General features: G+C 53.5%; 1 protein-coding gene across 1 annotated transcript; it reads left to right on the top strand.

Annotated features, from left to right (window-relative positions):
• Positions 1-6,567: 6,567 nt before the first annotated feature.
• On the top strand, positions 6,568-9,418 carry HOXB4 (homeobox B4). Its single transcript, XM_065896859.1, has 2 exons — positions 6,568-7,077; positions 7,919-9,418. The coding sequence occupies exons 1-2, from the start codon at positions 6,621-6,623 to the stop codon at positions 8,215-8,217; spliced, it is 756 nt and encodes a 251-aa protein (XP_065752931.1). The 5' UTR covers positions 6,568-6,620; the 3' UTR covers positions 8,218-9,418.
• Positions 9,419-9,795: the final 377 nt, after the last annotated feature.

Raw genomic sequence — 9,795 nt, 5'->3', positions numbered from 1 at the left:
AGAGGGAAGGAGGCAGTGTGTGTGTGTGAAGAGAGAAGAAAGCGAGCAAGGGATGCTCGAGGTAAGGAAGACTTGTGGGCTCGGGGAGTGCGGGAGCGTAACTGGAGAGGGGAGAGGCAGATCTGGGGAAGGAGAAACTGAGGGAGGAAGAAACCCTTCTCCCCAGACTGGCTCTGGTGGGGTGGGGAGCTGCACAAAAGAAAGCGCTCTGGGCATGGCCAATCCTCTGCGCAATTTTCTCTCCCAAAGACAACCTTTGAGTCACCATATAAAATTTAATGAAAACCTACCCAGCCGCACACATTTTAAAACTCCAATTACCCACACATCCTTGCAGGACGTTTGGTGGGGCCAAAGAAGTCTTCCAAGGTGAAGACCTGACTCCAACCCACATCAGCCCCACTAGGCTTCCCCTAAAGGGGCCAAACAGCTGGATCCCCCAGCTCCTCCTCCCTCCAGGCAGGCCTGGTTTTTCAGGGATTACCCCCAGACGGGGTCCAGGCAGTTGGAGTCCAGTAACCATGGGCCAGGACTGGACGGAGTTTAAAAACTCCCATTCCTCTTTCCCGATTGCTTGGGTTTAAGCACTTGGATATTGAAAGAAGGTTAGCTTGTTAATTCTCTCACTCTCTCCCAAACCTACACTTGTATGTTTTACCAGAATCCCTCTCTTCCTAGTTCAAGGAGGGAGGGGAAATGAAAAGGAAAAATACTGGATGGACTCACAGAGATCTTTTTAACTGGCAACCTTAAATGAACCTTGAATCCGCGCATTAAGCTTAGCTCATAAGTAAAATGCTTAGAGAGACTAATTATAACACCAGGGCATATGCTTATTTGGGGTCTTTAAGTGACTGTTGCCTTATGAGATGTCATCATATTCTCTTCTAAGTATTTAATATAGGAGGTACTCTCTGGGTGTTTGTCCCGCCAGAAAAAAAGATGACCTGGGAGTTTTTATAAGGATGCATTTTGAAATATGGCCAGAAGAGACCACAGTTTAATGTCAAATTTCAAATCAATTTGACCCCAATTTTTTAAAAAAATTAAACCAGTTGGGTGTGGGTCCTCATTTCTATTTGGCCTTCAGGCAAGTTTTTCTGGGGAGTCAGGCCATAGGGAATTCCTAGAGTCCGGAGGAGGTAGAGGTCAAAACCTGAACTGGAGAATCTATCTCTTTCTGTTCCTCCTCAGTCTCTTTTCCCTCCATTCCAGGACAGTATGTTAGCAAGTTGATAGTTTTGTGGAATAGACTGGAGCAGCCCAAGGTCCTGGGCTGGAGGGGCCTCAGAATGAGAAGGAGGAGTCCTCTGCCATCCCAGGCCAAGCTGGGTACCTTGGGATGCTCTCTTCCGGCCTCCCCGCACTAGGGAGATACCCCCTTGCAGACACTCCCCGTAGACTTGAACTGGGTGGAGGGGAGTCACCTGATCTACTTCTGCTGGTTCCTTGGAGGCTGGAGAAAGGGGGAAATGTGTTGCTGGCCCATCACCTATTTCTGATCCTGGAGGGACAAACCAAAGAAAATCTCTTGAGTATTTTTAACACCTCTCTGATTTCCTCCTCAATTGTGGTGATGCTGGGGGTAGACAAAGGAGTTACTGTACAGATGAAAAGTAGTTTTAAATAAAAATGCAGATGGGGAGGATACTGTTTGATTTTTAAAGGACAATTAAAGCCTCTGAAAGCCAATGCCCCAGCTTTGACCAGTGCAGTCCAGCCCTTCTCTCAGGATTCTATCTTCCCCAAACATGCTGGCCTGTGAACCAAATCTCAGCACCAGGAGGTAGAGGGGTCATTCCTGGGGCCCTGGAGCCTCTAAAGTTTTGGCAGAAATGGGGGTCTCTCTGGCATTGAGGGGTAGAACAAAGCAGATGGAGTGTGCAGTTGGGTGGGAATACAGGCCTTGTCAGTGCAGCCATTTATAGGGGAGGAAGGAGGGAAGGGGGCTCTGGCTGAGGCCTGCTCTCTGGGACCCAGATCCCCACATTTCCACTTCTCCAGGTGCCAGCCTCCATCACAGGCCGCAAAGGGAACCCCCACAGAGTTCTACCCTTTCCCTCTTGGCCCCCGAACGAGAGCTGACAAAAAATATAGGAATGATGGAATATCAAAGAAGAGGCGGGGCCGGGCTGAGTTCTATCCGAATGGGACTTTTTGGGGTTGGGGTTGGGGGTGGGGGGAAGGGGAGAGAAGTTTCTGGCAAAAAGAGCTGGAGAGGATGAGCTGAATCAAATTCCTTGCTCTGTCATTTTTCTCCCAAGTAATGACCTGCGCAAAATTCAATATGACCGAGCGAACTGCGCGAGCGTATTAAAGTAACTGTCTGCTCGTGGGGGAGGCCCGAGAGGGGTGAACCGCAGGTCACGGCGTCTAAAAATTATTAAAATGTTCGAGAGCCTGGTGACGCGCCTAGCTGTTTAACAAAGACTGCCAAAGTATGAGATTAATACGAAAACTTGCGCTTCAAAAACAAAAACACACCAAAAAAAAAAAAAAAAAAAAAGTCTTGTTCCGGCCGCCAAGGGGGCCCGGAGCTCCTCTGCCCGCCGCCGCGGTTCGGTTTTCCGAACACACAATAGTGGACGAGAGCGAGCTCGTCGGGGGCCGCGCGGGCCCGCGGGCGGGTTGGCGGCCTGGAGGGCGCGGGGAGCGGCCCGGTGAGTACTCCCGCCCTCGCCCCTCCGGACCTGGCGCTCCTCCGCGCCGCTGGCGGTGCGGGCCGCCGGGGCTCGCCCTCCTGGCCTCAGGGTCTCCCTCCCTCGCTCAGTCCTCCCTCCCCGCCGACAAAAAGTAGTAGATGCGGCGCGGGCTGGGCACGCCCGGGACGGCGGAGGGGCTGAGCAGCGAGAGGTCACTCCAGCAACCTGTGGCTGCAGGCAAAAGGCGGCCGGCGGGCCAGCGAGCCACCGGGAGCGCCGGGGAGGTGGCTCTGAACGCGGGTGGAGCCTTGGTTCTTATTATTATGCGTATCAATGTTAGTGCTCTTCGGGGGTGGAGGGAGAGGCAGCCTCCTGATCTGAACCCCGTCTTGGAAGTCGCAGATAAACCAAGTCCTCCACCCATCGCGGTGGGACTGGCCGGGGTGGGGGGTGCGGCGCCTCGGTGGAATGGGCAGGTGGCGGCTCTCAGCGCCCATCGCTCTGTCCCCAGAATCAGCCACACACAGCCCCGCGGGCTCTGCTTCCCGTCCCTCTCTTTTGGGGTGCTTGGGACACCTGGACCGCAACTCTTGAGAAAGTGTAGAGCAGCAGAGAGGCCCCGGTGGCCAGCGCATTGGCCCTCCCCAAATTCCGAAAAGCGTTCGAGTTGGACGGGTTTCAGGGAGGCGAGTTGAGGACAGGAGGTATGGGGTGGGGGAGGGGCCTGGCCAGCTGGAAAGGGTCGTGGAGCCCCTCACTAAAGTGGCCCTTGACAAGACTTGGAAAAGCCCCTGCTTGACGCTGGGGGGCTGTTGGGGGTCCTATCCACACATTTTGTCTGTGGATCCAGGGTCAGGCGCTGGTCTCCCTGGGTGCCTAAATGGGGTTCTGAGATTACTTATTGGACCCTCTCCTGGCAAAGATAACTACAATATTAGTGTGTGTGTGTGTGTGTGTGTGTGTGTGTGTGTGTGATTTTTCAAATATAGGTGAGTCCAGCCTGGCTGGGAGAGTGTTGGTGTTAGAAATCGGGCCCGGAAGCCAACCTTGGCAATCTAGATTTGGGATAGAAAATCAGAGGGTCTCTGGGCTTAGTTGCTGGTAGGTGGAAACTCTCCTCCTATCCACCTGCAAGGGTCCCAGGACTAGGGATGGGCAGAGACCTTTAGGGTATGGTGGTTAGAGGGTTGCTTTTTGTTTTGTTGATGTACTTGTTAAAGAAATTGATATTATTCTGATTTGTTCACTAGGGATGCAAGTATTCTTCACACCTAGAGAGATGAATGGGGAGTCTGGGTGCAGAAGAGGCTTCTGTGAACCCTTCTCCTCACCCTGTGAAGGCCCTCAGCTTTCACAGTCTAGGACGCAGTTCCCTTCAGCTCCATCCTCAGTCTCCCAGCTTAGTAAATTCAGTGGTTACTGGCAGCCTCAGGAAGTCCCTTCAGAAATTCCAGATCCCCCAGGTTTCCCAGATCCCCATTTTGGTCCCACTGCCAGCAACCACCCTAGCAGGTGGCTGAATGAACAAGTTTAAACTGAGAGAGCCTGCCCGGAGCTAGGGAGGTGGGGGAAATGGGGTTCCTCCTCACACTTTACCTATTATCCCCCTTTTCTGGCCCCAGGAGGTATGGGAGGTTGGGAGGGGCCGGAATATCATCTGGCTGCATCTTTTATGGTTCCTCATTGCCCTTCATTCGGAAATGAAACGCCTTTGATCTTTTTCTCAGGTTGTAAACGGAATTGCCCATCATTAAATATCCGGGGCCCCATCTGCTTGGTCTCCCAGCATTTTTCTTTACAGCTGTTTCTCTCTCTTTTTACCATTGAATTTTTCTAAAAGGACTTTTATGACCCCCCCCCTTCACACCCAGCCGCCTCTCCCTCTTCCTTTTGCTGAGAGGCGCCTTGGAAAATATCTAGATATTCGTTTGATCGAAAACTAAAGGCTGCAAGGAGCACGGAGTTGCCGATTGGGGTTTTGTTTCTTTTTAAAAAAAAAAAAAAGTCCTGGGGGGGAGGGGAGGGGCGCGAGGGCACCCAGAAGGGCCTGATTCTGACTACGCCGCAGCCTCGGGATGACCCTTCCTCCTTTTGTGCTTAGCTAATGTTTACATCTCATAATTCATGCGCCGCCGAGTTGCGCAGCGGCCCCAAGGTTCGCGTCCCTTTGCGGGACCGGCAGCTTCTATTTCTCTCTAATAGAAGAGGAAGAGAGTTGAAAACCTTGGAATCCCAGGAATGGAACCGCAGTGACTTTTCCTGCTCCCAGACCTCAGAACTTGGACAAAATGAAATAAAATCGAAGCACTCAGACTACACCCCAAAAGAAGGACGCGTGGAAAGTAGGAGAACTGGAAAATTTCTGGGCCAAGAAGATCTATCTGTCTTCTGTATATACCCTGTAGATCCGAATTTGTGTAAGGAATTTTGTGGTCACAAATTCGTATCTAGGGGAATATGTAGTTGACATAAACACTCCGCTCATTTTTTTCTTCCTGAAGAAAAAAACATTTTTTTTCCTAAATGAGGACCATCCGGTGACCACACGAAGACTCCTTCCTTCTTCTTTCTCTTTCTTTTTTCTCCCTCAACTGCTTAGAGATGGAGGAATCATCTACCTGAAATCTGCCCCTGCCTGCCCTTGGAAGCCTTGGTCCTTTTTCACTTCACTTAAAAGGTTAATATTGTTGCTGATGTTTTTATTTTATCCTCTCCCTCCAGCCCACCTATTCCCTATTTTGGGCTTAGGGAGGCTTCACTGAAAATCCGGTAAAAATGACTTGTCTTCAGTGTGCGAAGGCAAAGGAAATTTGCTTTTCAAACGGATGCAGAGGTCGCCTTTCCGTTTGGGTTCAGAACAAGATGCCCTGGAAACACACGATTACCAAGGGGTGTTATTGTGTGGGGATCACCCCTGTCTCCTATCCTCAGCATCACAAGGATGTGAGATTTCTGCTCGCTGCGCGGGCGGCCGCATTAGCGGTAATTACAACGTCTCGACGCCCCGGTTAGCGTTGCTCCGGTGCTTTTGGAATTAGCAAATTTCTATTCGACGTGCTCTCAAAAGTTGGAGGTTTTTTACTCTAGCGCTCATGTTTAGTGTGGGAAACCAAGTCGTTTCTCCCGGCTTGGGCCGCGTGGGGTACGGGGAGGAGTGGATAGGAGAGGGAAACAGACGGACTGACTGACACAGCCAAACTAATAGCGCAGCTAAATGCGATTTGGAAGGCGAGGTCTCCCCGAATTAGTGCATGAATTTCCTATCGATCCGCCCGCGGTTCCATTCATCTCTGACAAGTCCCTCCGTGCACCCGCCTGGTTGCTCCGATGCCTCCCCTCTCACTCCCTACCCCTCCCCGTGCGGCTGCAGAGAAAAGGCCCACGCTCAGTGCCTCTCCCCCGTGTGGGTTCCCCTCTCAGGCGGAGCCCCTAGTCCGTCCCTCACTTAACTCCCCCGCACAGACGCCGGGTAAAGGGGCTCCCCCTCGCCACGTCGTGAGGAGGGGCTGGGGCCCTAAGGAAGGCCTGGGGGGAGGTGAGCCAGGACAGGAGGGGCCACACCCGAAGCCCCAGCTTCTGAGGGGATCCAGGGATTGCGCTCCGCCCAGCGCCCCAACAGGCCCTCGGGTGGCAACCTGCTCACTCGCTCTCCATCTCCCTCCCTCCCTCTCCCCAATCCGGGTGAGGAGAAGCGAGGAGGCGGTCGCCCCGCAGGAGCCCTATGTAAATCCTGGTGTTGGGTGGGGAGCGGGGGGGGAAGAGAAGAAGGGGAAATAAACCTCTTTGGCTGGAGTAGGGTCCGGGTGAGCAGATTTCCTTATCCGGGAATCGCAGGCGGGGCGGCCATTGGCTCCGAGGATCACGTGGGCCCCTAACTTTGTTCACTTGACAGTAAGTAGGAGGGCTTTCGGAAACAGGAAAACGAGTCAGGGGTCGGAATAAATTTTAGTATATTTTGTGGACAATTCCCAGAAATTAATGGCTATGAGTTCTTTTTTGATCAACTCAAACTATGTCGACCCCAAGTTCCCTCCGTGCGAGGAATATTCACAGAGCGATTACCTACCCAGCGACCACTCGCCGGGGTACTACGCCGGCGGCCAGAGGCGAGAGAGCAGCTTCCAGCCGGAGGCGGGCTTCGCGCGGCGCTCCGCGTGCACCGTGCAGCGCTACGCGGCCTGCCGGGACCCTGGGCCCCCGCCGCCTCCGCCGCCGCCCCCGCCGCCCCCGCCACCGCCCGGGCTGTCCCCTCGGGCTCCCGCTCCGCCGCCCTCTGGGGCCCTCCTCCCGGAGCCCGGCCAGCGCTGCGAGGCGGTCAGCAGCAGCCCCCCGCCGCCTCCCTGCGCTCAGAACCCCCTGCACCCCAGCCCGTCCCACTCCGCGTGCAAAGAGCCCGTCGTCTACCCCTGGATGCGCAAAGTTCACGTGAGCACGGGTGAGTGCGTGGGCACCCCCTTCCCCCTCCCACCCCCGGCGCTTTACACCAAAGGGACATCGAGGCATTGGTGGGGGGGGGGAGCTAGGGGAAGCCAATTGTCCCCGCTATAAACTCGCCATTGCCGGAGATTTACGGTCGCCTGTTTTCAGAGCCACATAATTACATCCCCCATAAATTTTTATGGCCTGGTGGGCCCCCGCGCCTTTGAAGTCGGTTCCCCATCCTCTTTGCCATTCTCACCAGCGACTTTTTCGCCAGGGAGATGCAGTCTCAGTGAAATTGGAAATTGGGGAGGGGTGTAAGGGGGGGAGGAGAAGGGGGGAGGAGGTAATCTGTATTTAAGCTGAGAGTTGAGTCAACTCCCTGTATTTTTTTTTTTTTTTTTTTCCTTTCTTTCCTATAGTCTGGCTCCTTGGCTTGAGAAATGGGCAAAAGTTTTTACTGGGGGCAGGCACTGCTTGGAATCTGAGCAAAGAGGGTGGGAACTAACAGAAGAAAGGTTTAATGAAGCCCCCTCCCTCTTTCACCCCTCATTCTCCCATCCCGGGCCCCAGGCCACGTGCGGGGAGAGAGGAGCGATTAAAACCTTGTGAAGATTCCTCACTCCCCCCGGACACCCAAACAACAACGTCGTGACCACACAATCCTCCAAAACTTAGAGGTCTCTTTCTCTTCCTGGGGTCCCGCTTTCTCTTTCATCCCCACCCCCTCTGGAGGAAGAAGAGATGGCGGGAGAGGGAGGGAGGGAGATACTGTGTTAGCTGGAAGAAAGGGCTCTCCCTCCTCCCTTTCGGGGCAATAAAACTTTCTCTTTCTCCCTCTCTTTGTGTGTGTCCAGTAAATCCCAATTACGCCGGCGGGGAGCCCAAGCGCTCTCGGACCGCCTACACTCGCCAGCAGGTCTTGGAGCTGGAGAAAGAATTTCACTACAACCGCTACCTGACGCGGCGCCGGAGGGTGGAGATCGCCCACGCTCTCTGCCTCTCTGAACGCCAGATTAAGATTTGGTTCCAGAACCGGCGAATGAAGTGGAAAAAAGACCACAAGTTGCCCAACACCAAGATCCGCTCGGGTGGCACCGCAGGCGCAGCCGGAGGGCCCCCTGGCCGGCCCAACGGAGGCCCCCCCGCGCTCTAGTGTCCCCCACGTGGAAGCCGCGAACCTCGGGGCGGGGGTGGGTTGCGAGTGCGGGGGGTGGGCGGTTGGGGGAGACGCGGGAGGGGACCCTGAGGCCTGGGTCCGAAAAAGCCTACCTGCCCTCCCCCCACTTTGTCTATTTACACGAATAAATGCAGAGGAGGGGGGAGGGGAAGCTTTATTTATAGAAATGACAATATGGAGCCAGGCGAGGCCCCCCAGAAGCAAGGTTCAAGTCTCTTGCTTTCTTCCTTAAAAAAAAGAAGAAGGAAGAAAGAAAAAGACAGAAAGAGAAATAGGAGGAGGCTGCACTCCTCATTTTCAGCTTTGGTGAAGATGGATCCACGTTTCATCTTTAATCACGCCAGGCCCAGGCCCAGGCCCATCTGTCTTGTTTACTCTGCCGAGGAGAGGACGGCCTCGGTGGCGACCATTACCTCGACACCCCGCTAACAAATGAGGCCCGGCTCGGCCGCCGCCGCCGCCTCTGCTGCTGCCGCTGCTGGAAGACAGTCTGGATATTTTTTCTTTGTCCCCCATTCCTGAAACCCAGCGAAAGCATCCTCTGACTGCCAGATAGCGCAGTGTTTTGGCCACGGTAACAAACACACGCACACAACCTCTCTCCCCCTCCGTGCCCGTTCACGGGGACGCTGGCGGCTCACCCCCTTCCACTGCAGGGCTGGGGTAGGGACCACAGGAAGGGGACAAGTGGAGGCGGGCGGGGGGATGCGTGCCTCGGCTACGCAGAAGCAGGGCAGGGAAATTGAGTCCAAGAGAAAGAGAGGACCCAGAGACCAGGAGGGCCTTCCTCTGGAAGGTCAAGCCGTGTCTGCAGGGGTGAGGGGCCAGTTGCGTTCTGGGAGCTGGGCACAACCCTCTGGCCAATCTGGAGTTGTACAGTGGAGGCCTGTTCTAGACTGTGAAGTGAATGTGAAACTAGGAAATAAAATGCCCTTCCCACCTGGGAGATGAGGTTACAGAGACCTCTCCCATAGTTTATCATTGTTGCATTGATTATTATTATTATTAATTATTTTATGTCATGTGCGTCCTCTCTCCTATGCTCTTTCTGACATTCCAAACCAGGACCCTTCTTAGTTCTGGGGCTGCCTGAGTCTAGAACCGTTTGTTGGCGTGAAAATGTGTGTCCTGTACAGAGTGACAATAGAAATAAATGTTTGGTTTCTTGTGACCAGCACGGCGTGTTTTTGTTGAAACCTTGATGTAAAGATGCAGATAAATGCCTCCCAGAGTATATTTTAGGCACCCCAGTCCATTCGACTGTACATTTATGTGGTTGAGGAATTTTTTCAAAGGATCCGATGGGAATTTGTATCTCAGAGGACTCCAAATTGTGGTGGCTGGTTTGTTTTCCTTTTGGGGTGGGTGTGTTTTGTTTGGGGCTTTTCATTTTTCCCCTCTAGTCCAAAAATGGATTGAAAGGACTGGGAGGGCTGACTCCAATCCCTAATGGGGGGAAAATGTTTCATTGTAGAACACAAGAGGCTTAAGTATGACAAAGGCTTTCAAATAGTGATTTATTTGTCATAAGCAAATAAAATGCGGTTAAAGCTG

The sequence above is a fragment of the Phocoena phocoena genome, chromosome 19 (genome assembly GCF_963924675.1).
Source record: "Phocoena phocoena chromosome 19, mPhoPho1.1, whole genome shotgun sequence".
Classification (NCBI taxonomy): Eukaryota; Metazoa; Chordata; class Mammalia; order Artiodactyla; family Phocoenidae; genus Phocoena; species Phocoena phocoena.
This window is presented reverse-complemented; position numbering and strand designations above follow the sequence as displayed.

What these genes read in the sequence shown, in the direction of transcription:
- HOXB4 (XM_065896859.1), top strand. Translation starts at nt 6,621, where the DNA reads ATGGCTATGAGTTCTTTTTTGATCAACTCAAACTATGTCGACCCCAAG. An exon ending in CAAAGTTCACGTGAGCACGG is followed by an intron (nt 7,078 to 7,918) that starts GTGAGTGCGTGG and finishes GTGTGTGTCCAG; the next exon opens with TAAATCCCAATTACGCCGGC.